The following is a 25,934-nucleotide window of genomic DNA, read 5'->3' as shown; positions in this document are numbered from 1 at the left end:
GAGGGAGGGAGATGCAGGGCAGAGGCGCCTGCCCACTCAGTGGTCTGCCCACTCTTCTTTAGCCCACACATTGATATGGGCCTGGATGGAGTGGAAATCTTCACCAATTCCTCAGGGAGTCACCACGTGCTGCGGAAGGCCCACACCAGAGTGGAGCTGGTGAACCTGGCCACCATAAAGGTAGGTGTGTCCACAAAGTTCTAGTGTCTGCTTAGAGAGTCTCTTGTTTTGTTTTTGTTTTTGTTTTTTGCTGGGCAATGAGGGTTAAGTGACTTGCCAGCTAGTGTCAAGTGTCTGAGATGGGATTTGAACTCAGGTCCTCCTGAATTCAGGGCTGGTACTTTATCCACTGAGCCACCTAGCTGCCCCCATAGGGTCTCTTGTCTTGGGGATGATTGAGTTATTTCTCATCTGCAAAGGGAGGGTGGCCCTTTTTCTCCCACTTTCCTCCCAGGGCTGCTGGAATTTGGACGGTGATGGGCTGGCCCCTGGGGTTTTTTGAGGTGTCTGATTGTCACCTTCCCTGCACACACGGGCTGGGCTGTTGGGAAGGAGAGTTCTAGGGGGCCACAGGGTCAGCTGCTTCAGAGGATTCTGGGAAATCATCTTTCCCAAGAAAAGTCGATTTTCTTGGCGGAAGCCCCGAAGGCTTTTGTGAGCCCCTGTCCTGTGAATAAGTGGCTGATCCACAGAAAGAGCCCCTCACCTGCTGGTGACACCAGTTCATCCTGCGGCTGTGAAATTGCACCCTCAGCGCTGGGCAGCGCTGCCTGCTGGGTGCTGCTCCAGGGCTGCCTTCTGTGCCAGCAGGAGTCCTGGCCTTGCCCCGCTCAGAGAAGGGCCGACTCGCCCAAGGGCGGCTCTTCTCTGGGGCATCCGTGCCTGGTCTGGGGTCTGTTTGGCGGCCCTGGAAGCAGCCTGGGCGCTTCTCTCCTCCAGAATGGTGGCATCTATCTCCTGGCCAACCAGAAGGGCTGTGCCGGTGACCGACTCTACTACGACGGCTGCTCCATGATCTCCGTGAACGGCAGCACCGTCGCCCAAGGAGCGCAGTTTTCCCTGGATGAAGTGGTGAGGCGCCAGAGCGCGTAGAGAGCCTCCCTCCTCACCCCTGCAGGGTCAAGGTCAGGGAAGCAGGCTTCAGTACCTCGGTCATTTGTTCCCTGCCTCAGTTTAGCAGCACATAGCATCATAGGAGGGGGCGGCAAGCATTTATTAAGCACCGCCTGGGTACTGGGAATGCAGAGAGGAAATGGCCCTCAGCAAGCTTAGATTTTCTTGGGTCAAACCAGCACCTACCCAGTTAACTCTAAAGTGTCCAAGACAAATGCCAGAGCTGTGGTGGGCACCAGAATGCCCCCAGCCGCTCACCTGCAGCCAGTGTAGACCCTTCCCTCTCCTCTAGCCAGGGCTCAGGCTGGCCCGGCCCCTGGTTGTGACTCAGGCCTCCTGGCCCTTCTCCTCATCTGCCGAGTAGGGGGAACTCCTGTGGGGTTTGTGTTAGGAAAGCCCGCCGCCGTGGTGCCACCGCCGCTGCGTAGTGGGTAGAACCCATGCCCTTTCCTCCCTCGCCCAGGAGGTCCTCACGGCCACCGTTGATTTGGAGGACATCCGGACCTTCCGAGCCGAGATCTCTTCTCGTAACTTGATGGTGCGTGTTTTTGTTGGGCGCGGTCTGCTCAGGGCATGCCCCAGAACTGGTCTGCGTGGCCTGGCTCCACTCCTGCGGAGCTGCTGACCTCACGCCGGTCACCTCCCCTGTTGGGTGCGGTCTCCTTATCTGTCCAGTGGGAGGGCTGGAGAGTCATCCTCAGGGCCGGGGGCACTTGCGGGTCTCTCTCTGAGCCCCCTCACCCACGAGAGTGCCCCACGTCTCGTCTCCCCCGCCAGGCCAGCAAAGTGGTTCCCTACCCCCGCATCAAGGTCGACTTTGCGCTCTCGTGCCATGATGACGTTCTGGTCTCCACCTCGGAGCCCTTCCAGTGGCACTTCCACAGCCTGGGGGAGGAGATCAGGTAAGTCATGTGATCCCCCAGAGCTGGGCTTTGGGCCCCGCCCCGCACGGTCAGGGGGGCCCAGGCTGGCAACGCCCAGGACACATAGCACCTGCCTCCTCGTGTTGGTGTCTAAAGGCTGGCCCGGGAGGTCTTGGACCCGAATCGTCTGGCCTGACTCAGGCTTGTCACGTGAGGTGGCCTTGGCTGAGGGGGGCAGTCTCTGCTCCGTAAGGCCTGACCTGGGGGCCCTCATCCAAGGCTCGGAGCCTCGTCCCTGACATTCTCCTGACTCCTCCCCCTTCTGCTCATCTGTTAAAGGGGAGTGGTGGTCCCTGCACTCCCCCTGGGGCTGAGGGTGTGATCACTGAGAGTTCACGCTGGGTTGGTTCAGCTCAAGTGTCAAGTCTTGAAGGGCACCTCCACTCTCCATTAAACTAAGGCATTTATTTGTCGGATGTCAGGGCACAGGGCACAGGGCACAGATAGGCCCCTGCACAAACTCAGCCCCAGGCCCCAGGATTCTGTGCGGAGGTCACTGGAGCAGTGTGGGGCCTGATGATGGAAGTGGAGAGGACTGTGGGGGGCGGCGTGTGAGGCACGGGCGTATAAGGGGCGTCCTGAACCTGGAGCTAGGAGAGATGTGGGTGTGAATCCCTGCTCCCCTCCATGATGTTCAGCAGTTGTACAATCCTGGACAAGTCCCCCTTGGCTGCCTCATCTTTGGGATGGGGCTAGCTAGATGGTAAGGAGATAGATATCTATGCATGTACATAGATGGGTGTGTGGAGAGGTGATAGGTACAGAGGTGTTTATAGATCAATAGATGATGGACATGTGATGGATGGATGGACAGGTCATAGATGAGAGAAAAATTGATAACCGATAGATGATAGAAGGATAATAGAAAAATGGATGGATAGATAATGTATATATAAATGACAAATAGATGAATGGATGGATAGGTAATAGATACAGAGGTGATTAATAGGTAACTAGATAGATGATAGGTGTATAATAGATATATTGATGATACACTAGAAACATGGATGGATGGATGTTTCTTGGAACCCAGGTGCATCACACCAGGCATATGAACAAGCCTTTGGGGTTTGTTGTCTAATGGGCTGGTGTCTGGGGCAGAGACGACAAGTCTTTTGAAAAGTGAGCCCCCTAGTCCTCTGTGGCTGATTCTGCTTGGTGCCCGTAAGCCCCTCCAGATGTATGGGGGTTCTTGGGGGTGCATGCACATACAGAGCTTGTCTTAACCCTTTCTTTCTGCTTCCTTGGCAGCCTTGGCCCTGCGTGTTGGCTCTGGGATTACTTGCGGCGTAGTCAACAGGTGAGATGTCTGGGTTCCTCTGTGTTTGTGGGGGGGACCATAAAACACCTCAGAAATGGGTGACATTACCTGCGCTTCTGTTGGGTACTGGAGGCTGGCTTATCTGCCCCCACGGGCTCCCTGTGGGGCCTCTGCCAGATCATCTCTCAGAATCTGTGCGCCAAAAGGAACCTGGGGCCCCATCAAGACCTGGGCCAGAACCCCCTGACCCCATGTGGGAGCTGCTGCGCTTCTACTGGAAGGGATGCCAAGGCCTCTCCGGACAGCCTGCCCTCCTTGGGGTGCACTCCTCCCTGCTCCTTCCTCCCTGAGGCAGCTCTTCAAGACTGCTCTGTGCCACCCCCCACCCCCCAGCCTTTTCTTCAGGATTAACCCCTTCATTTCATCAGCTGATTCTCTGAGGGCAGGTTCTCCCATTCTCTCGCCGTCTCAGTCATTGTCTTCTGAGTGACCTCGCACCTGGCTTCATCTTTCCTCAAAGATGGTATCCAGAACCGAACCACAGAACTGCCATCACACCTGTCCTGAGTCAGGCTGACCAGCATCAGCCTCTCCAAAAGCCGCCGGGTATTAGGTTTAGTTGACTTTCCTGCCTCATGTTGAGCTTGGAATCTGCTAAAACCCACCTTCAGAGGCATCTCGGTGGCTCAGTGGCCTAGTAGACCTGAGTTCAAATCTGGCCTTCCTAGCTGTGTGACCCTGGGCAAGTCACTTACCTCCGTTTGCCTTATTGCACTGGAGAAGGAAATGGCAAACCACTCCAGTATCCTTGCCAAGAAGAATCAGACGCGGCTGGAAGACCAAACAACAACAGCACCTATGCCCAAATCCCCGGCTCTTTTTCATGGGAATTATGTCATCTGGAACCTGGCACAGCAGTCTTCTTTAGAGAAAAGATCATTATCCCCACGAGGCTCCAAAATGCTGACTTGCCCCAGGGTCTCCGAGGAGAGTTGAGCCCAGGTCTCCTGCCTCCCAAGGATAACACAGACTGCTTTGCTGCCTCACATCTGACCCTTATCCCGACGCTTCTGCTCCTCTGTCTTGTCCAAAAGAACGGCGAGAGACATTCGTCATGTGCCTTCCTGAAGACGGCTCCAAAACTGTCTTGAAAGAATTCTTCAGTGCACTTCTCCCACTAAGGAAGGAGATGAGGTGAACCTGCAGTCCACTGGTCTTGCTGGTGTCATGCTGTCTGTCTGTAATCACTGCTTCCTTTTCTGCACGTTCACTACCCATCCTTCTAATAGAGTATGCTCTCTACACACCCACAGGGCTATAAATCAGCATGCCCTCTGACCCAGCAGTGGTGCTGTTAGGTCTCCATCTCAAAGAGATGCAAGGGAAAAGGACCTATTTGTATTGATAACAGTTCTTTTTGTGGTGGCAAGGAATTGGAAATGGAGGGAATGTCCATCCATTGGGGAATGACTGAATAAGTTGTGGTATGTGATTTTGATGGAATACTATTGTGCTATAAGAAATGTGGAGCAAAGAGCTAGGTGGCACAGTGGATAGAGCACCAGCCCTGGAGTCAGGAGGACCTGAGTTCAAATCTGACCTCAGACATTTAACACTTATTAGCTGTGTGACCCTGGGCAAGTCACTTAACCCCAATTGTCTCACCAAAAAAATAAATAAATAAATGTGGAGCAAGATGCTTTCTGAAAAATCTGGGGAAACTTATATGAACTGATGCAAAGTGAAGTGAACAGAACCAAGAGAACATCATACTCAGTAATAGCAATATTATAACAACGGTCAATTGTGAATGGCTTAGTTATTCCCAGCAATACAATGATCCAAGACAATTCCAAAGGATTAGTGATGAAAAATGCTATCCTCCTTCAGAGAAAGAACTGTTAGCATCTGAATGCGGATCAGAGCAGACTTTTTTTCATTTTCTTTATTTATTTGGCTTTGTGTATGTGTGTGTTTTCTTTTACAACATGACCAATATGGAAATATGTTTTGCATGACTTCACATGCATAATCAATGTCAAATTGCTTGCCTTCTCAAAGAGGGGAAAGTAGGAAGAGAGGAAGAGTCTTTAGAACTCAAATTTTTAAAAAAAGAATAATTTTTTTTACCTATAACTGGAGAATACTTAATGAAATAAAAAATCTTTAAAATAATAGTAGAATATATTCTTGAAATTTGCCAGGAATTGAAGTGACACTTACATGCGTGCCTAGAGTGTGCAATGCCAGTCTCTTCCTTTTTTGAAAATCAGGGAATGTGCCCTTCTCCAGGCTCATAGCACCTCCTCCATTCTCCTTGACCCTCCAAAGATCATTATGAGCCATGGGGGTGGGGCAGAGGCTTGTTATACCGAATGCCTGTGTCCTTTTGGGACTGCTGTTTTGAGGCCACTGAGACAGTTAGCGGTGGATGGGGCTTCTGATGTCCATATGCCCTTCAACTGAAGGAAGTGTGTTTGCCTCGGCGTGCTTCCTCACGCTCTTCTTCGATTTGCTCTTTCAAGGCTGGGTTTTTCCTGCCCCTTAGCGGGGGACTGGACAGCTCTGCAGTCGCCTGCTTGGTGTACTCCATGTGCCGCCTGGTCTGCCAAGCCGTGAGTAATGGAAGTAAGTGGTGGGGATGCCCGGACTCTCCTGGGGCCTCTCCTAGGGAGGTGGGTATACTCGATTCTGCCCTGGGGACTCTAAACTGGGAGTGATAATAGTACCCAGTGCACAGAGTTATTGCTAGGGCAGCTAGGGGGCACCATAGTGCACAGAGCCCTGGGCCTGAAGTCAGGAAGACCTGAGTTCGAATCCAGCCTCAGACACTTCCTAGCTGTGTGACTCTGGGCAAGTCACTTCACCCTGTTTAACTTAGTTTCCTCATCTGTAAAGTGAGCTGGAAAAGGAAATGGCCAACCACTCCAGTATCTTTGCCAAGAAAACCCCAAAGTGGGTCACAGAGTCAGACAAGCCTGAACAACGACACAGGGCTATTGTAATGGCCAAGACTCCCATATGTAAAGTGCTCTGCACGCCTTCATATAATTCATATCAGCCGTTCACTTCTGGGCCTTTGTACTCCCTGCTGTCTTCTCTGCCGAGAGCCTCCTCACTGAAACCTGTTCTTGGCACCCGCTGCTGCTGCGTTTCCTCCCCAGATAGCTCACTTCTCTTTTTCTGCCAACTCACCGAGGCCCAGATCAAACCCCTGGCCTGCCGTAAGCTCTCGGAGGGCTGAGGGCCTTTGTTATCTCTGCTTCCTCAGTGCCTGGCCCACAGTAGGTGCTTCATAAGTGGTTGAAGACTGCTCTATCCCTTCTTGAACGTCCAAGAAAGCTGCAGTCAACAGGGATGCAGGACCTCGAACGGTTCAAACCTGACCCCTGTGGGCACTCGCTCTGTCAGTGGCAGCCTCACCGTGACCGAGAGGGGGCACTAAGGCTGAAATAGTCATGGTAACAGTGGTAATAGCTGGCCCTCGGGCAGCACCCGCTGTGTGCCCGACCCTATGCCAAGTGAGGCAGATGCCATCATTGCCCCCGCTTTACAGCAGAGGAAACAGAGGCAGGCAGAGGAAGTCACTTGCCCAGGGTCATATGGCTAAAGAAGCATCTTCCTCACTCCAGGTCCAGCTCTGGTCACTGCTCCCTTAGCTGCCCATTACCTGGGTGGGGCTGACTTGCAATGAGCCTGCCCATGTCACCCCCTGTCCACCCCTGGAGCCAAACTCCAGGTCCCCCAAGCTTTGCAAGTGCTGGTATCAGTCCCTTGGCAGAGCGTTCAGGAACCTGGGGGGACCCCACTCACCTTGGTTGTGGCTGAGGAGGAGACTGCATCCACTCTGTGTGTGTGTGTGTGTGTGTGTGTGTGTGTGTGTGTGTGTGTGTGTAAGTATATTATGAGTGTGAATTTGTGATGCCTCTGTGATCATGTGCTTGCATGAGTGTGTGTGATTGTGATCGTGTGATGGTGTTTGTAGTCATGCGATGGGGGGGGGGTATGATTGTGTGTGATCCTGTGACGGGCTGTGTGTGTGTGTGTATGTGTAAGTATATTATGAGTGTGAATTTGTGATGCCTCTGTGATCATGTGCTTGCATGAGTGTGTGATTGTGATCACGTGATGGTGTTTGTGGTCATGCGATGGGGGGGGGTGTGATTGTGTGTGATCCTGTGATGGGCTGTGTGTGTGTGTGTAAGTATATTATGAGTGTGAATTTGTGATGCCTCTGTGATCATGTGCTTGCATGAGTGTGTGTGATTGTGATCATGTGATGGTGTTTGTGGTCATGCGATGGGGGGGGTGATTGTGTGTGATCCTGTGACGGGCTGTGTGTGTGTGTGTGTGTGTGTGTGTGTAAGTATATTATGAGTGTGAATTTGTGATGCCTCTGTGATCATGTGCTTGCATGAGTGTGTGTGATTGTGATCGTGTGATGGTGTTTGTGGTCATGCGATGGGGGGGTGGTGATTGTGTGTGATCCTGTGACTGGCTGTGCGTGTGTGACAGTGGCTGAACCCCACTTCCGTCTGGCCTGCTTTCAGATAAGGAGGTGTTAGTTGATATCCAAAGGATCTTGAACCGCGACGACGTCGTCCCCCAGGACCCCCAGAAGCTGTGCAGCCAGTTGCTGACCACGTGCTACATGGCCACGCAGAATTCCTCCCAGGACACTTACAACAGGGCCAAGGAGCTGGCCGAGCAGATCGGAAGGTGTGTGTGTTGGGGGGTGGCCCTTGAGCGGGAGCTGTTTTTTCAGACCCTCCTCTGGTTCCGGGGGAGCGCTGGCCTGCAGGGATTCATCCGGGCTCCCAGGGCGCTGATTGATTTCCCCTGACGTGGGGCTGGCTAAGGCTGAGCCCAGTGGGCTGTCTGGCCTCAGTTTCCTCCTCTAAAACAACCACAGTTTGGGGTTTGGAACCAGAAGATGAATCTTGTTTCCTGCATTTCCTGCCCGGGGGGTGATGCCCTGGCCCGGCTTGGTCAGCGAGAGGCTTTTCGGTTTTCTGCTCATGTTTAGCGGCTTTCCTGCACACAGAGGCGGCTGCTGCCTGTCCTCAGGGGTCTTTGGGGTTCCCCGCCCCACTTTGCATTTTGACCCCTCTCTCCTCCTGCCCATCATCTTGGCATTCCGGCTTCATTTCCTTCTGAGCCTTTTCCCCAGTGTCTTTGGACGTTTCTTTAGTTTTGATTTTCTCAGCTTCCTTCCCGTGCTGTGAGTGCCCGATGGAGCACCCGAGGGACCCTGGCCAAGCTCCTTCTGCTCTCGGGGCTCCCCTGGGGGCCTGAGGCCCAGGACCCTCGGCCAGCCGGAGGATATCTGGGCTTCTGTTGGGTTGGGGTGGGGGGGGTGAGGGAAGGCAACAGTTTTGACTCCCCCCCCCAGCTCTTTGGGTCCAATTGTGGTGGTGCTATTGCTTGGGTGTGAGAGGATCCTTCCATACTGGTCCTTGGACTCCATGGTACCAAGGCTCTGCTGCTAGGCAGGGGTGTGTGAGTGTGTGTTCATAGTATGTGTGTATGTGCTGAGTGCGTGTCTGTAAGCATGTGTGTCTGTGTGTGTACATAGTGTGTGTATGTGCTGCATATGTGTATGTGTGTGTCTGTGTGAGTGTGTGTGTTCATAGTGTGTGTGTGTTCATGTCTGTTTGTGTACATAGTGTGTGTATGTGCTGCATATGTGTATGTGTGTGTCTGTGTGAGTGAGTGTGTGTTCATAGTGTGTGTGTCTATTCTGCGTGCATGTCTGTGTGAGTGTATATGTTTGTGAGTGTGTGTGTATACATAGTGTGAGTGTATGTGCTGCATGTGTGTCATGAGTGTGTGTCTGTGAGTGTGTCTGTGTTTGTGTATGTGTACACAGTGTGTGTGTGTCTGAGTCTGTGTGAATGTGTTAGAAATAACTTTTTGGCCTCATTTCTGGGGTGAGACCCTTGCCTCCTTTCTCGCCTCCCGGGTGCACAGAAGGCCCCAGGCCAGTGATGTTTCTCTGCTGCCCAGAGCTGGTGCCTTGCAGCACCGTCCCTTTGGTCCTGAGGAGGTCTCCAGGAGATGGGAGGACTGGCGCAGGCTCTGTGTGCGCTGCCTTTGGGGGTGGAAGGAGCCCTTTGCCTCCCTCTCTGTCCTGGGCCCCGGTGCCGGGGGTCCATCTGTCAGCTCTCGGTAAGCACTCACGGACGCGGCCCCCTCCCCTGCAGTTACCACATCAACCTCAACATTGACGGGGTCGTCAAAGCCATCGTCGAGATCTTCCGCATAGTGACCGGGAAGATGCCACAATTCTTGGTCCACGGAGGAAGCAGCCGTGAGGATCTGGCCATGCAGAATGTGCAGGTGGGTCCTGCCTGGTTGGGTGGGGGGGGGGCGGCGGCTCTGAGAAAAGGGGGCTGTTGGCAGCTTCCGGGGCTCTTCCCGTAGGGCCACCAGTGTGGCCAGAGGCCCCATGATGCTCCAGACAGGGTCTGATGGATCCCCCGCCCCACCCCGGGCTTCCTAAGGGGCAGTTCTGGTCATTCTCAGAGTCAGCACGTTCTGACTGGTTCTGGTCCTCACATGGAGCTGTGTGACCATGGGCATGTCTGAACCTCAGTTTCTTCCTCTGTGAAATGGGGTGATGACACCCGCACGCAACAGGGGGTTCATGGAGACTTGTTGGATCGCTTAGGGGGTTCAGGTGATGTGAGGTCCATGAAATGCTTTGTAAATTTCAAAGCACCCTGTTAAAATCAGTTGCTGTTTGTTGCCGTCATTAGCAATAATAACAGTTAATTATCACAGTTACCAATCTGTTGGCTGATGTTACATTCCTATTTACTGTGTGTTTTGGTGTGAAAGAGGGAGGCCGTGCTGAGGTGGCTCCCAGACACATCCCTCCCTTCTCTGAGAAACCGGCCTCAGTTTCCTCCTGTTTAATAACAGACACTAGGAATAATGCATGAGCTTACACTGCCCTCTTCTTGGAGGTTGTCAAAGCACTTGACCCACAGCATAGCCCTTGGTCCACACAAGGGCCCTGGGGGCCTGTTTTGTGGAGTAGATATGAAGAATGGACTTTGTAAATCTCCAGGCATCAGAGAAACAGTAGGTGATGACACTGTCAATCAGTGCCGGGATCTATGCTAATTGACAGGCATAAAAAATAGGCAAAAGACAATTCCTGCCCTTGAGGAGCTCACAGTCTGATTGAGGAGACAATAGTCACTCAGTAAATACTTATTAAGCACCTACTGTGTGTGGGCAGTGTGCTGAGTGCTGGGTATACAAATCTAATATGACATCCAGGTGAGCACAATGCCTGGCACATAGAAGGTGCTTAGTGTGTATTGATTGATTGATCACCATGTTTCTTTTAGAATTTCATTTTTTCCCCCAAAGTTACATGTAAAAACACATTTTCACATCGATTTTTAAAAGTTTGGGGTTTTTGTTTGTTTTGTTTTGTTTTGGGGGTGGGGGGGGCAATGAGGGTTAAGTGACTTGTCCAGGGTCACACAGCTAGTGTCAAGTGTCTGGGGCCAGATTTGAACTCAGGTCCTCCTGAATCCAAGGCCAGTGCTTTATCCACTGTGCCACCTAGCTGTTTCCTGCTGCCCCTGATTTTTATTTTATTTAATTAATTAATTTTTTTTTGCGGGGCAATGGGGGTTAAGTGACTTGCCCAGGGTCACACAGCTAGTAAGTATCATGTGTCTGAGGCCAGATTTGAATTCAGGTACTCCTGAATCCAGGTCTGGTGCTTTATCCACTGCGCCACCCAGCCACCCCCGCTGCCCCTGATTTTTTTTTTTTTAAGTGAGGCAATCGGGGGTTAAGTGACTTGCCCAGGGTCACACAGCTAGTAAGTGTTAAGTGTCTGAGGCCGGATTTGAACTCAGGTACTCCTGACTCCAGGGCCGGTGCTCTATCCACTGCGCCATCTAGCTGCCCCTGCCCCTGATTTTTAAAACATTGTGTTCCGAATTCTCTTCCTCCCTCCCTCCCCACCCCCCCCTTAAGAACTCAAGTATTTCAATATAAATTATACATGTGTAGTCATGCAAAACACCTCCATATCAGTCAGGTTGTGAAAGCAAACAGACAAAAAAACTTTAGAGAAAGGAACTAAAAAACATTATGCTTCAATCTATATTCAGATACCACCAGCTCCTTCTCTGGAGATGGACTGCGTCCCTCATAAGTCTTTCAGAGTTGTCTTGGATCTTTGTACCGCTAAAAACAACCAAGTCATTCCCAGCTGATCATCTTACACTATTGCTGTTGTTTTGTATACGGTACATTTCATTCTGCATCTGCTCATGCAGGTCCCCCCAGGCCTCTCCAATAGTATCCTGCTCATCGTCTCCCACAGCACAACATTGTTGCATCACAATCTCATCCCACAACCCTTCAGCCGCTCCCCAGGCGATGGGCATCTGCTCAATTTTGAATTCAACTTTTTTTTTTTATCTCCCCCTGGATACCCCCCTGGCAATGGTACTACTAGGCCAAAGAACATCCATGGTTGAATAGCCCCTTGACCACAGCCCTAACTTGCTCCATAGAATGCCCGAACCAGTCCACAACTTTACCAAGAGTGTATTAATGTTTCATTCTCCCCCTGTCCCCCACATTTGTCATTTTCCTCTGCTATCCTGTTATCCAATCCAATAGGTATGATGTAGCACCCCAGAATTGTTCCAACCTACATCTCTCTAATCAGTAGTGAACCAGAGATTTTTATATGGTTATAGGTAGCTTTGATTATTTTATCTGAAAACTCTTCATATCTTTTGATCATTTATCATTTGGGGAATGGCTCTTATTTTAACTAATTTGACTCAGTTTTCTTTGTGTTTGAGAACTGAGGCCTGTCAGACAAACTTGCTTCAAATTTTTCCCCCCAGTTATTACTGCTATGTTTCCTTCCATTCTATTCCCTCCCCATGACATTTACTCTATTTTCTATCTTTTTTCACCCTATTCCTCCTCAAAAGTGTTTTACTTCTAAAAAAACCCAAGTGTTTTGCTTCTGACTGCCCCCTTCCCCAATCTGCCCTCCCTTCTTTCACCCCCTCCCTCCATCCCCTTCCACTCCTACTTTCCTGCAGGGTAAGATATATTACCATACCCAATGGAATGTGTATGTTATTCCCTCTTTGAGACAGTTCTGACGAGAGTAAGGCTCACTCACTCCACAACACCTCGCCTGTCTTCCCCTCCACTCCATAAGCTTTTTCTTGCTTCTTTTATGTGAGATACTTTACCCCATTCCATCTCTCCCTTTCCATTTCTCTCAGTGCATTCCTCTCACCCCATAATTTTATTTTTTTAAAGATATCATCCCTTCATATTCAACTCAGACCTGTGGCCTCTATCTACATATAGTCCACCCAGCTGCTCTGATAATGAGAAAGTTCTTATGAGTTACAAGTATAATCTTCCCATGTAGAAATGTAAACAGTTTCACCTTTTAATATCCCCCATGATATCTTTTTCATGTTTACCTTTTTAAGCTTCTCTAGGGTCTTGTATTTGAAAGTCATATTTTCTATTCATCTCAGGTCTTTTCATCAAGAATGCCTGAAAGTCCTCCCTTTCATTGAATTCACATTTCTTTTCCCTGAAGGATTATACTCATTTTAGCTGGTTAGGCGATTCTTGGTTATAATCCCAGTTCCTTTGCCCACTAGAATAGCATATTCCAGGCCCTCCAATCCTTTAATGCAGAAGCTGCTAGATCTTGTATTATACTGACTGTCATTCCACCATATTTGAATTCTTTCTTTTTGACCGCTTGCAATGTTTTCTCCTTGACCTGGGAGCTCTGGAATTTGGCTATAATATTCCTGGGAGTTTTCCTTTTGGGATCTCTCTCAGGAGGTGATGTGTGGGTTCTTTCAATTTCCATTTTAGCTTCTGCTTCTAGAATACCAGGGCAGTTTTCCCTGATAGATTTTTGGAAGATGGTGTCTAGGCTCTTTTTTTGATCATGGCTTTCAAGTAGTCCGATAATTTTCATATTATCTCTCCTAGATCTATTTTTCAGGTCAGTTGTTTTTCCAAGGGGTTATTTCCCATTGCCTTCTATTTTTTTTCTTTCTTTTATTATTGCTTTATTGTGTCTTGATTTCTCATGGTCATTAGCTTCCATTTGCTCAATCCTAATTTTTAAGGAATTATTTTCTTCAGAGGGCTTTTATACCTCCTTTTCCATGTGGCCAGTTTGACTTTTCAAACTGTTGACTTTTTTTTCATGATTCTCTTGCATCACTCTCATTTCTCTTCCCATTCTTTTCTTTACTTCTCTTACTTTCTTTTCATAGTCCTTTTCTTTTGGGGGGGGGCAGGCAATGAGGGTTAAGTGATTTGCCCAGGGTCACACAGCTAGTAAGTGTCAAGTGTCTGAGGCTGGATTTGAACTCAGGTCCCCCTGAATCCAGGGCCAGTGCTTTATCCACTGTGCCACCTAGCTGCCCCCATGGTCCTTTTTGAGCACTTCTATGGCCTGAAACCAATTCATATTTTTCTTGGAAGCTTTGGATGTAGGAGCTTTGACTTTGTTATCTTCTTCTGAGGGTGTATTTTGATCTTCCTTGTCACCACAGAAACTTTCCAGGGTCAGCATTTGTTTCTGCTTTCTCATTTTCCCAGCCTATTTCTTGACTTTTAACTCCTTCTTAAAGTGGTGATCACCACGTCTCTACATGCTATTGACAGGATAAAGTGGAAGTAATCAATAGAGGGAGGCCCTTTTACTGGCATTAAGGGGGATCAGAAAAGGCTTCCTGGAGGTGAGATTTTAGCTGGAGCTTGGAGGAGGCCAGGGCAGTCAGTGGTCAGAGCCAAGGAGGGTTTATTGACTGGCTGACAGGAGGGAGGGCACCCCTTATTACTGTTATCATTGGAAGTAGCACTTAACACCACTGACAACAACAGTGACGGTGGCCGTGGGCTGATGGGCGCTAGAGGTGGAAGGCATGGAGTAGCTTCAGAAGCCATGGTGTTTGGCCCTTCCACTTTGCAGATGGCGAGGCAGGTCTAGAAAGTGGGCACGGGGCTCTGGAGCAGAGAGAGACGTGGGGCAGGCAGACCCTGCTGGTGATGGGGGCCTGCCCCGGGGCGGGGCAGTGCCCAAGGAGAGAAGACGTTGTCATGTAAAAAGGACAGGATATGCCCATCATCCACTTGTCTGCCCCCTGCACCCCTTTGCTTCTCCAAGTCTGGGCAGTAGTTCTAGGGCACCCACGGGCACCCCAGCTTCTCTGACGTCTAATTGTGGGGGCATTTGCCTCCCCCTCCCCGCCCCCTTTTTGAGCACAGCTGCGTTTTCTCACAGGCCGTTATTTCCCCTCCAATTTTCCCTTATTTTGTAGGCGAGAGTCAGGATGGTCTTTGCCTATCTCTTTGCTCAGCTGAGCTTTTGGTCCCGGGGCATGCGAGGGGGGCTCCTGGTGCTTGGCTCCACCAACGTGGATGAAAGGTACGGGCCAGAGTCTGAGGCCTGCCGTTGTGGGAGGGAGGGAGTCATGGAGAGGCAGGCTCGGGGAACGGGAGATTGGGCCAGGGAGGCTTCTCCATCCCTCTGGATGAGGCCTGCTGCCCCCACCTCTCCCCGGGCCTGCAGCATACCGCCCACCCCCTGCCTGGGCCTGCAGCCCCCTACCCTCCCCTGCCCCCCCCCTCGCCCCAACCTGAGCACACAGCCTCCTTCCACTCCCCAAAATGAGTCTGGTCTTTGCCCTCAGCCTCCGGGGTTACCTGACCAAGTACGATTGTTCTAGCGCTGACATCAACCCCATTGGTGGCCTCAGCAAGACCGACCTCAGGACCTTCATCCAGTACTGCATAGAACGCTTCCACCTCAACTCCCTGCGGAGGTGAGTGTGCAGGCATGGGGGCCTCTGCCCGGCCTCCAGATCTGCCCCCCACACACACACACACCTGGGGGGTGCTTGGGCTGTTGGAATCCCAGCTCAGGCCCCGCCTCCTCCAGGAGTCCTCCCCTGATCCTTAGCCCCCTCCTCATTCTTTTTTTTTTTTTTTAGTGAGACAATTGGGGTTAAGTGACTTGTCCAGGGTCACACAGCTAGTAAGTGTCAAGAGTCTGAGGCTGGATTTGAACTCAGGTCCTCCTGACTCCAGGGCCAGTGCTCTATCCACTGCGCCACCTAGCTGCCCCCTGAAGCCTCATTCTTGACATGACATAGCGTTCCCTCTGTCCTGTGCCTGTAGAACCCGGGGGGCAGGCCCCCTCCAGTCCTTGTGTCCTCGGGTCCTTGCAGAATGTCTGGGGGCCTCTGCCCTGGTGGGAGGCGGCAGCCAGAGGCCCTCACGCCTGCATCCTTGTCTTGCAGCATCGTGTCCGCCCCGGCCACTGCCGAGCTGGAGCCCTTGGCCGAAGGACAGGTGACCCAGACCGATGAGGTAGGGCTCTGGCAGACCCTCGGGCCTTCCTCTAGCACAGGGGTCAGGTGTCTGCTGCCGGCTTCCTGTTTGCAGGGAGGCTGGGGGGCCTCCGGGGGGCCAGAGCCATCTGCTGGGCAGTGGAGTCGGGAGAGGCCTGGCTTTGGTACAGAGATGGCCTTGGAGACAGGAAGCCCCAAGTTCGAACTCTGCCTCAGACACTAGCGGCACGCCGCTGAAACGCCGTCTGCCTCAGTTTCCTCTGTAAAAGGGGGGCCGTCCTAGCACCCACTTCACAGGACTATTGTGTGGCTCAAATGAGGCCACATGTGTAGAGCACTCGGCAGACCGCGGACACGTTGTTGTCGTCATTGTCACCCCTCACGTCTTCGGTGCTGAATGAGCGCGGCTTGTCCCGGGGCTTCCTGACTGCGCGGCCCTAAAACAATGGCTGAACTTGGCTGAGACTCAGTTTCTCCATCAGTAAAATAGGTTCCCAATGCTTCTTGAGTAAAGCTTCATGAAAATGGGCTGCTTGGGGGGTGGCCGGTGCTGCCGGGGTCTCCCTTCCCTTCCCGGCCCCTCCCCCAGGACCCACTTAGAGTCCTCAGGAGGGCCCTGGATAAGGACTTGGAGGGCCTGAATTGGAAGGCACCCGTGTGACCCCCGGCCGGTCGCCTACCCCTCTGGGGCTCCGTGGCCTCTGAGTCCTGGTGCCGGGCTCCAGGCGCCCCACTTTGTTCCCCTCCATCCCTCCCAGCTGGCTCGTCCTTCCAGGGCCGACCCCGAGCTTGGCGTCCCCTCTTCGCCCTATTTCCCGTCTCCCTGGGTGGGCCTCATCCAGGGCGTGGTCGAGCCCCTGCCCACTACTCCCTGGGCTCAGACTGCCCTCATTTGGGTTCTGGGTCGCGGCCAAGGTCGGCCTTCACCCCTTGGGGTCGCGTTTCCCATCCGTGTTCACATTGTTCCCCATGGGGTGACATCTCTCGTCCCATTTGAGCCTCAGAGGTAGGAGGAGTGGCCGTTAGCCCATTTCACAGATAAGGAGATTGAGGTGTAGAGAATAAAGGCGGAAGTCACACAGCCATGAGTTGGCAAAGCCAGGCTCAGACCCAGGGCTTGTCGCGGCCTCTTGGCTTCTCAGAGGGGTCACCTCGCCGGGAGGCAGTCTTGGCAGACTTCCGGCTTTGTCTTGCGCCCAGCTCCGTGGCACGGGGAGGGCCTGTGAGGGCAGGAGGCAGGATTTGATGAAGGCCTCCTTCCCCTGGCGTGGGGGACCTCCTAATGCTCTGGGGGCTCCTTGTTTCTGCAGGAAGACATGGGCATGACGTACAAGGAGCTGTCTGTCTTGGGGAGACTGAGGAAGGTTGGGAAGGCAGGGCCCTACAGCATGTTCTGCAAGCTCATCAATATGTGGAAGGAGATCTACACCCCGAGAGAGGTGCGTGCCCCCCGCCACCCCCCCCGGGGCACTGGAGTCACTTTCAGACAGGCCACGGGGACAAGAGGCCACTTCCCCCGCTTGCTGTGGCTGAGCGTGGCTGGCATCAGTCGCAGTCCCCGGGAGCCCGTTAGGAAGCGTTCTGAGGCCGGGGCAGCCGACAGGCCCACAAAGAGCCTTTGACTCCACATATTCGGAGCTCGAGACAGCCAATGGTGTTGGTGTCTGCAGATGGTCAGCCACTGGTCAGAGGCCCCCTTGTCTTGGGACTCCTTTCCTGGCCATCCCCTCTCTCAGCCGCTACCCGGTCCTACTGTGCGCTAGGCACTGAGTGGACAGTCCCTGCCCCGCAGGAGCTTATGGTCCAGTGGGGGAGCGGGTGCACGTCCATACACAGCAAGCTAGAGGCAGGCGGGAATTAACGGCGGACGCCCTTCTGGGCTTGATTCAGTCCCACAGAGGGGTTGGGATGGTCAGTGGAGCCCCCAGAACCCCAGGCCCTTCTAATGGAAGCAGGACTGGGGCGAGGGTGGGCCCTGAGGCTCATAGTGATGACGCTGGCGTAGGCCACTTCCACCGTGGCTTATGAGGACCCCAGTTTGCTTAAAGGACATTCTCCACAGCCCCCTGCTCCATGACGTTTGTCACGTGCCCATTGTATCCAGGGCACAATGACAAATGTTGTGCTTGTCCCCGGCCCCCAGTGAGACAGGGCCTTCAGACCAAGCTGGGTAGAAATCAGGCCTGGGTAGTTCAGACTTGCCTTGGACGCAGGGCGTCTGCCCCAACCAGTCGTGCCCTGGCATTGTCGTGGCTGTGGGCGCGGTGACTGTACATTAAACTCTGGTGAGTCACCCGGACCACTGAGGGTCCCCCAGGCCTCCCTCAGAGCCAGCCCCTCTCCTGCTTTGTCCTCAGGTGGCCGAGAAGGTGAAATACTTCTTCCGGATGTACTCGCTGAACAGGCACAAGATGACCACCCTCACACCCTCCTACCACGCCGAGAACTACAGCCCTGACGACAACAGGTTCGACCTGAGGCCCTTCCTCTACCAGTCCAACTGGCCCTGGCAATTCCGCTGCATCGACCACCAGGTGAGGTGCCAGGCTGAGGGCTGGGCATTGAGAAGGCAGGCACCCCTGGGAGCGATGGACCGGTCTTGTAGGATGCCGGACGTCCTGCAGATGAGGGGACAAGGCTGACAATCACTGGCCTCGCAGGTCTTCCAGCGCTTTTCTGGAAGACTCTCTGAAGCCCCCAAGGAGCTGGAGAGAAAGGGGCTGATGCCAGCCTCGTTGGGCACAACGGACGCTCTCAGGGCAGAAGTGACGTTTTGCCCAGGGTCCCCTCCCCCTCATGGGATCTGGGGGCTCCAGCTCTTGTGAGAATGTGGGAACTCCTGGTCCATCTTCCTCCTTCCCCCGATCTTGGCCCAGGCACTGGGCAGGGTATCCCCAGAGTGTGTGGCTTATGACCTTGTGGGGCCCAGGGGTCCCCTCGGTGTCTTTGTAGCTTAGCATTGGTGTCTGCAGGCCTGGGTTTCATCTCACCGTGCATAACAGCACTGGCTCACCTTTAAAGATAGTGTCTGTCGGCTCCCTCAGTCACCCTGAAAGGCGGGTGCAACTGTTTGGTCACATAATTAGGGAGTTTCAGGGGGAGGACAGTGAGCCCCCCCAAATGTCCCTGAGATGCAGAATGCCTGAGAGCCATAGGGAAGGAGGTGCAGAGTGGGGAGCTTTGAGTGCTGGGCCTAGGAGCTTGAGGGTCGTCCTGGAGGAATGGGGAGCCACTCGTGGCTCTAGAACAGGAGAGTGATGGGGTTCCCTCTTGTCTTAGAAAGATGGTTTTATTGGCTGTGTGAGGGATGGGCCAGGGAGGGCAGCAGTGATCTCTGTTCCAGAAAGCGTGGTCGAGGGAGGAGAGGCCTGGGTCTGGGGTCCTCCATGTGGGTCCTCCACGTGTCCTGGCTGTGGCAGTGCAGGCCTGCCTCCGAGCCCCGGTGCTGCTGGGTCATTTGGGGTCATGAGATAACATGGAGCATCAGCTGGAATTCCTCCCTGCATTCTTGGGCCCTAGGCTTCCCCAGACTCTTCGACGGGCCTGTGGGGGGCGGGGGGTCTCCCCCTCTGAGCTCAAGCAGAAGCTGACACTGTTTCTGCTGGTCCACCCCCCACCCCATCTCCCTTCCAGGTGTTGAAGCTTGAAGGTGCTGAAGGGGACCAGGACTTTGATGATCTGGACTGATGGGCGCACCTTCCCCGCCCCGCTTTCTTCCGCGTGTGTGTGTGTGTGTGTGTGTGTGTGTGTGTGTGTGTGTCTCTCTCTCTCTCTCTCTCTCTCTCTCTCTCTCTCTCTCTCTCTCTCTCTCTCTCTCTCTCCCTCCCTCCATATAAAGATTACACTCATTGGTGTGACCCCGGGTCTGGCTGCACTGGCGTTGGTGGGTTCTGATTTACAAAACTGTTTAAAATAAAAATACATGTTGACCGTTGCTCTGAAATCCACGGGTGCTTTCCTGGGTCCCGAGGGCGGCCCCTGCTTCCCAGCTGAGCACTCAGGGTTCCCACATCCCTCCCTCGGGGAGGCTGAACACTTCAGTGATGATAGCGGCAACTTGGCCGGCAGGATGCTAGGAGGCCCCTGAGCACTCAGCCGACAGGAAACCCCTAACACCTTCCTGGGAACCTGAGCCATCAGAAGAGGAGGGACAGGGAGTTGCTAATGCAGGAGCAGCGCTTTGTGAGTGCGGCCAACATGGGCTGCTGAGCCCCCGCCTTGGGCTCGCTCTCCTGAGCACCCCCGGGGAGGCCTCTAAGTGTTCTGGGGAGGAGGTAATGGACCATTCCCTGCCGCTCCCCCTCAGCCCAGGAAGCTGCCCAGCCCTGGTCTGGTCTTGGAGAGCATTAGGGGGCGGGGGACTCCCCAAAGCTCATTTGGGCCTTTCCTTCCGGGTGAGCCATGGGATAGAGGGGATTTAAAGGATGCGAGCATCCTCTTCCCCATCGCTGCCTCCCAGACCGAGAGCACCTGGGCACGCCCACAGCCCAGACCCCAGACCCCAGAACCCGCTTTCCACGGCTGCCCGAAGGTCCCTCAGTAAGTTCGTTTTTCTCATTATCCCTGAAATGGAGGGAGTCTCCTATAAACAGTCGGGAGAGGGGAGAGCCTTTGGGGGGCTCAGCAACCAGGGGTGGCAGGCATGTGCTTGGCCAGGCCAGAGACACTCATTCAGCCTGGCTCCCCCCACCCCCAGAGAGGTCCGGAATGCCCCAGTCCCAGGATGGAGGCTGAGCTAATGGTCAGCCCAGAGCGGGCTTCAGAGTGAGTCGTAACCCCTCCCCACAGGGGTCTAAGGGTCCCAGAGGATCCTTACACATCTGACTGATGCCAAAGCCTACTTGGGATCTCCTCAGCCGTTTCCCCCAGTGACTTCCCATCCTATTGGGGTCTTTCCTGCATCTCTGGACTCCGGATGGATCATCCAGGCTGGGGTGGGGGAAGGGGGATCTTAGATGCGCCTTCCCCACCATGAGAACAGGTGGTCTGGGACCCTGACCTGTTCCTGGTGGGGACTCCCCTGGTAACCCTGGGCGTCAGGACAGTGAACAGTGACCATTCTGAAGAAGTCTCAAGCCAAGACTAGCCACTGTCCAGCACAGAAAACAGGACAGCTGGCTTGGCTCCCTCAGTGTCCGGCTTCTCTCTCCCAGCCCACAATTATCAGTGTTTATTGATAATAAGCTGCACTAAGCTAACCCTTAAATCAACTCTTATTTTTTGTTTATTTGTTTTGGTGGGGTTGGGGACATCACACCTTGGAGTCCTGGGCTAACCTCCGTCCCATAGACTCAGTTCCCTCCTCTGTGAAATGGGGCCGTTAACAGCAGGTATCACACCGGGTTGTTTGGAGGATGGGACTAGTGGCTACAGCCATCGGCTGTGATACAGTCCTACGTGGGCAGACACCGACGTGTGTACGTAAGCCTCAAGGCGCCCGCACTGGACGGGTGCCCTTCCCTTCAGAGGCTCCTCCCCAGCCCAGCCGCCCCTAGTCGGGAGGCTGAGCAGCACATGGAGGGGGCGGGGAGCTCTCTGCACCCATTGCACAACTTGGCCTAGACCCTCTGCTGTGAGCCCTGGGGAGGCCTGTGGGCTCCGAGAGGCCCAGGTGGGAGCCTGGAAGACCCTGCCCCCACTCGCTCGAAGAGGCAGGGCGCTGATGGGTTTGCTCTTTTTGTCCTTCCTCGTTTTCTGGAAATACCTTTGTTATCCAGGCTGACTCTGGGGTGGGGCTGGAGCAGCGGGAGTGCTGCAGGCCCGGGTCTGCTCCTCCGGGCCACTGCAGGACCCTTATCTTTCCTCGGCTCCGGCCATCCTTTCCCTGGTCCTCCTGCATCTACAGGGGGCGGGGCCCTTCGCTTTGGCAGTAAGCCCAGGAAAACCCCCCGGAGGGGCCGAGAACTGGCCTAGGGCTTGGGTCATCAACTCACAGTCCCCTGGTGCTTCCTTGGCAGCCCTTTGTCACCTCAGTTCTCTCTGAAATATCTCTCCTCCTCCCCTGCCCCACATTACCCAAGGGGAAGCTTGCCCCTCTGTGTTGAGGGGTGTGACCAGGTATCACCATCACCAGCACACACCCCTGGAGGCAGTGCAGGGGACTTTGATGTGGGGGTGGGGGGTAAGTGTGGGGGAGGGAGATGGTGTGTGTATGTGTGTGTGGTGGGGAGGTGGTGTGTGTGTGTGTGATAGGGGGAAGTAGTGTGTGTGTGTGTGTGTGTGTGTGTGATAGGGGGAAGTAGTGTGTGTGTGTGTGTGTGTGGTGGGGGGTGTGTGTTGGTGGGGTGGTGTGTGTATGTGTGTGTGTGTGGTGGGGGGGTGTGTGTGGTGGGGAGGTGGTGTGTGTATGCGTGTGTGTGTATGTGTGTGTGTTGGGTGTGTGTGTGTGTTGGGGGGGTGCGCATGTATGTGAGTGGTGTGTGTGTGTATGTGTGTGTGTGTGTGTGTGTGTGTGTGTGGTGGGGGGTGTGTGCATGCAGTCTTAGGATTTCCTGCCCCTGGGGATAGCAAAGAGGGTCCTTTGACCCTTTGCCTCAGACCGTCTTGCATTGATTAAATGTGAGCCCAGGCTTGTCTTGTTGGCTGGAGAGGCCCAGGCCTGGGCCGCTTCCCAGAGAAGACTGGACCTCAGGCCCAGGACATCTCTCTGTGAGGGGGTCTCTAGGCCTGTCCTGTCCACAGGTGATTCTGTTCTCTAGGACTTGGGGTGGCCGCGTGACCCTGGCCTTGACACGCCCTCCCCTGGGCTTTTTGCCCACAGCAAGTGTTGGCATCTGCACTCCTAGCAGGAGCTTTTGCAACTGGGGCTCCCAATTCTTACGTAATATGACCCGAGCCTCTCAGTCCCATGGCTGAGGTGCCCAACCCACCCTTTTGCTCATTAAAGCTACAAAAATTCCTCCCCTTCCTCCCCTTCCTCCCCTTCCTCCTATGGGGTTTGGCCTGCCAATTTCTAGTAACAGACTCTGACTAAGATGTGATGAGAAGTCAGATGGTCATGACGCCAGCCTTACTAATCTCACAGTAGGAGGCACAGTGGATTTGGGCCCAGAGTCAGGAAGACTCATCTTCCTGAGTAAAATCCAGCCTCAGACACTTCCTGTGTGACCCTGGACAAGTCTCTTCACCCTGCTTGCTTCAGTTTCCTCCTCTGTAAAATGAACTGGAGAAGGAAATGGCAAAGCACTCCAGTATCTTTGCCAAGAAAACTTCCATGGACATGTATTGGCAAGCTATGGTCCACGGGTCTCAGAGTCAGACACCAATGAACAAGAATGTGTCAGGTACTGGGTTAAAGTGGTAGGAGCACAAATACAAGAAAGATCCTTCTTGTCCTCAGGGAGGGAGCTTCTTTTTTTTTCCTGGGCAAAGAGGGTTAAGTGACTTGCCCAGGGTCATACAGCTAATAAGTGTCAAGTGTCTGAGGTCGGATTGGAACTCAGGTCCTCCTGAATCTAGGGCTGGTGCTTTATCTACGGCGCCACCTAGCTGCCCCCAGAGCTCAACTTCTTATGGGAGAAGAAAATATTAAAAAAACAAACTAAACTAGGTGTTCAGCGTGTAGGCTTGACAGAGAAAGTCTCAAGTACAGCCCGGAGAGGAAGGAGTGCCCTCCTTGGGTGGAGACTTTGGCTTCCAATCCCAGGGAGAGGCCTTGGTGTTGGGTACTTCCTACGTGTGAATTCCAGGGCTGAAGGCAGTTCTTGCCTCGGAGTTTTTGCCTACACTGTACCAAGCCTGTCATTCACTTCTCCCTCACATCAGTATCTGAGAATACTGAGCTCCATCCCAGGCTCAACCTCTTATGAGAAGCCTTTACTGACCCACCTCCCTGTTAGCCAAATCTCCCTTTCTCAAATTATTTTGTACTTATTACTTATCCCACATTATCTGTTCATGTTGCATACCCCAAGACTATTTTTTGTTCTTGTCTTCCTATTCTTGGACCTAGCATGGTGTCCATAAATTGTATACATCCCTGTCAAATTGTATTGTTGGCCTGACCCAGCATCTGCAAGAATGGGAAATGAGAGATAGAGGAAGAGAAAAGGAAGAAAAAAAGTCACTTCTGCCCCTGGTAGTCTTCTTTGTTGGAGAATGCTGCACTCCACTCCTGGGACAAAAAGGTCTTCATAATGTCTACCACACCACTGTTCAGTGGAAGCAGAGTCCAGGGGGAGAGTCCAGGGGCCACAGGCTCCCCTGCACATAACAAGTGTCCACACTCTCCTTCTTGTGCCTACTGTGGTCTGGGTGATATTAGGTTCCTTGTGTCTTTCCATGTTATTCTGTTCTGTTCACAGGTGTGTCCCCGGGAGACAGCAGATCCTTCCTGAGGCCACATCCAATGACCATGGACCAGACTTCCATGCTGTGTTCCTGGGAACTAGATGATGTGAACGAGACACAGAGAAATGGGACTATTGTAGCACCAAGTCAAGGGGACAGAACTGATGCAAAGTCACTGCCCATTATCATTCCCTACCTCACTGTACTTATGAGCCTGGTTGGGTTGGTGGGCAATGGGATCGTCCTCTGGCTCCTGGGCTTCCGCATCAAGAGGAACCCCTTCTCCGTCTACATCCTCAACAGGGCTGGGGCCGACGCCCTGTTCCTTTGCTGCCAGGTGTTTTATACTACGGTGGACATTTTCAAAGATTCTTATGACACTTTGTCTTCCTCCGCTCACTTTCATGTCTCCTGGTCTTTATATTCCTCCTTTCCTACGCTCAAAGTGCTCGTGCCTCTCACGTTCTCCTCCTACACCATGGATCTGAGCCTGCTGGCGGCCATCAGCACCGAGCGTTGTCTCTCAGTCCTCTTCCCCGTCTGGTACCGAGGCCAGCGCCCCAGGCACGCCTCCACGCTGGTGTGTGCCCTGCTCTGGACCGAGTCCGTGCTGCTCAGTGTGCTGACTGGACACAGTTGTGGCTTCCTGTACAGAGAGTGCAGTGAGCAGGCTTGCTACGACTTCACCATAGCTGGCGCCGTGCTGGTTTTCTCCCTGTTGTCTCTGATGTGCCTGTCCGCTTTGACTCTCTTCCTCAGGGTCCAAGGCAGCGCCCAGAAACGTCAGTCTCCAAAGATCTACGTTGCCATTTTGTCCACGGTGTTCACATTTCTCCTCCTGGGTCTTCCCTTCAGCATTTATTGGTTTCTTTTGTCCTGGTGGAAGCACATTTCCCTCAGGGGCTGGTACCTTCCGTATTTCATCATTGATATACTCTCCTGTGTGAATAGTGGCATCAATCCATTCATTTACTTCTTTGTGGGGAGCTTTAGGCGGCAGAAATCTCGGGAGCCCCTCAAAGTGGTTCTCCAGAGGGCCCTGATGGATGAGGCGGAGCTTCGGGAGAGGGGAGAGACTTCACAGAGATCACAGAAGTTTCAGCTTGAGATTGCCAAAGGGGAACAAAGAGATGTAGAGAAATAATAACATTGGCAAAATCATCATTAGACTATGAGATCCTTTAGGTGTAGGTGTTATTCTTATCCCCATCTTACAGATGAAGAAACTGAGGCAAACCAAGGCAGTCACTTCCTGGGGGTCACACAGCTAGGAAGCATCTGAGGCTGGATTTGAACTCAGGTTTTCCTAACTTTAGGTTCAGTGCTCTATCTGACGTGCTACCTGGATCAAATCAGATAATAGATGTGAAAGCACTCTAAAAAGATGAAGACAACACAATTATTTCTTTAAAACCACAGTCCTACGAGAGAAAGACAAAGTAAGCACAACACAAATGAAATGTTAGTTGTATTGCAAATCAAAATTCTGGGAGATAACTTTGAAGTTATTGAAGGCTGTTGTGAAGGTGAAATGAGATGTCAATATTTGTAATATTTGTAAAGCTCTCAGTGTTGCCTTGCATATAGTAGACACTTAATAAATGCTGGTTTCTTTCTTACCTTCCCAACAACCTTATAGGGTTGGTAGAGCAAGGCTTATCTCACTTAACAGATAAGGAAACGAAAATCAGTTAAGTGACCTGATAGTGTCAGTCTAGACTAGAACTTATCTCCTTATGCCAACCTGATGCGCTATTCAATATCATGGATTTAGCTAGAATATCAGAAAACGATATCAAACCACCATAATGTATGCGCTATAAAAGTAATTTCTTCTTAACATGGTCTGACAGCACCTTGACTACCACAGGCCATCTCAGGTTCAAAATGCAGTTCCTTGGTTTGCATAAGCGTTCAATTTAAATTTGCTAATCCACAAGATCCTGTGGCTATAGTGAT

At 52.8% G+C, this 25,934-nt stretch overlaps 2 protein-coding genes across 3 annotated transcripts in view; both read left to right on the top strand.

The window, feature by feature from the left end:
• NADSYN1 (NAD synthetase 1) overlaps positions 1–19,620 on the top strand; it is a 30,472-nt gene extending 10,852 nt beyond the window's left edge. Inside the window, exons 8-21 of one of the 2 annotated variants that reach the window (XM_043972795.1) lie at positions 63–180; positions 940–1,071; positions 1,577–1,651; positions 1,891–2,015; positions 3,288–3,336; positions 5,823–5,925; positions 7,848–8,016; positions 9,501–9,636; positions 14,655–14,761; positions 15,063–15,158; positions 15,636–15,705; positions 16,997–17,125; positions 18,044–18,220; positions 19,320–19,620. In XM_043972795.1, coding sequence (XP_043828730.1) covers positions 63–180; positions 940–1,071; positions 1,577–1,651; positions 1,891–2,015; positions 3,288–3,336; positions 5,823–5,925; positions 7,848–8,016; positions 9,501–9,636; positions 14,655–14,761; positions 15,063–15,158; positions 15,636–15,705; positions 16,997–17,125; positions 18,044–18,220; positions 19,320–19,373 — 1,540 coding nt within the window. In that variant the 3' untranslated portion in view covers positions 19,374–19,620. Of the gene's footprint in view, positions 1–62; positions 181–939; positions 1,072–1,576; positions 1,652–1,890; positions 2,016–3,287; positions 3,337–5,822; positions 5,926–7,847; positions 8,017–9,500; positions 9,637–14,654; positions 14,762–15,026; positions 15,159–15,635; positions 15,706–16,996; positions 17,126–18,043; positions 18,221–19,319 lie in introns of both variants that reach the window. The other variant, XM_043972794.1, reaches the window with a different exon arrangement.
• A 1,629-nt stretch (positions 19,621–21,249) lies between these two features.
• On the top strand, positions 21,250–25,124 carry LOC122730573 (mas-related G-protein coupled receptor member A-like). The gene is made up of 2 exons (XM_043969744.1): positions 21,250–21,297; positions 23,990–25,124. The coding sequence occupies exon 2, from the start codon at positions 24,034–24,036 to the stop codon at positions 25,117–25,119; it is 1,086 nt and encodes a 361-aa protein (XP_043825679.1). The 5' UTR covers positions 21,250–21,297; positions 23,990–24,033; the 3' UTR covers positions 25,120–25,124.
• The last annotated feature ends 810 nt before the right edge of the window (positions 25,125–25,934 follow it).

This window comes from Dromiciops gliroides, chromosome 6 (assembly GCF_019393635.1).
Source record: "Dromiciops gliroides isolate mDroGli1 chromosome 6, mDroGli1.pri, whole genome shotgun sequence".
In the NCBI taxonomy this organism is placed as follows: domain Eukaryota; kingdom Metazoa; phylum Chordata; class Mammalia; order Microbiotheria; family Microbiotheriidae; genus Dromiciops; species Dromiciops gliroides.
Note: the sequence above shows the minus strand (reverse complement) of the source record. Positions and strands in the feature narration are given on the sequence as shown.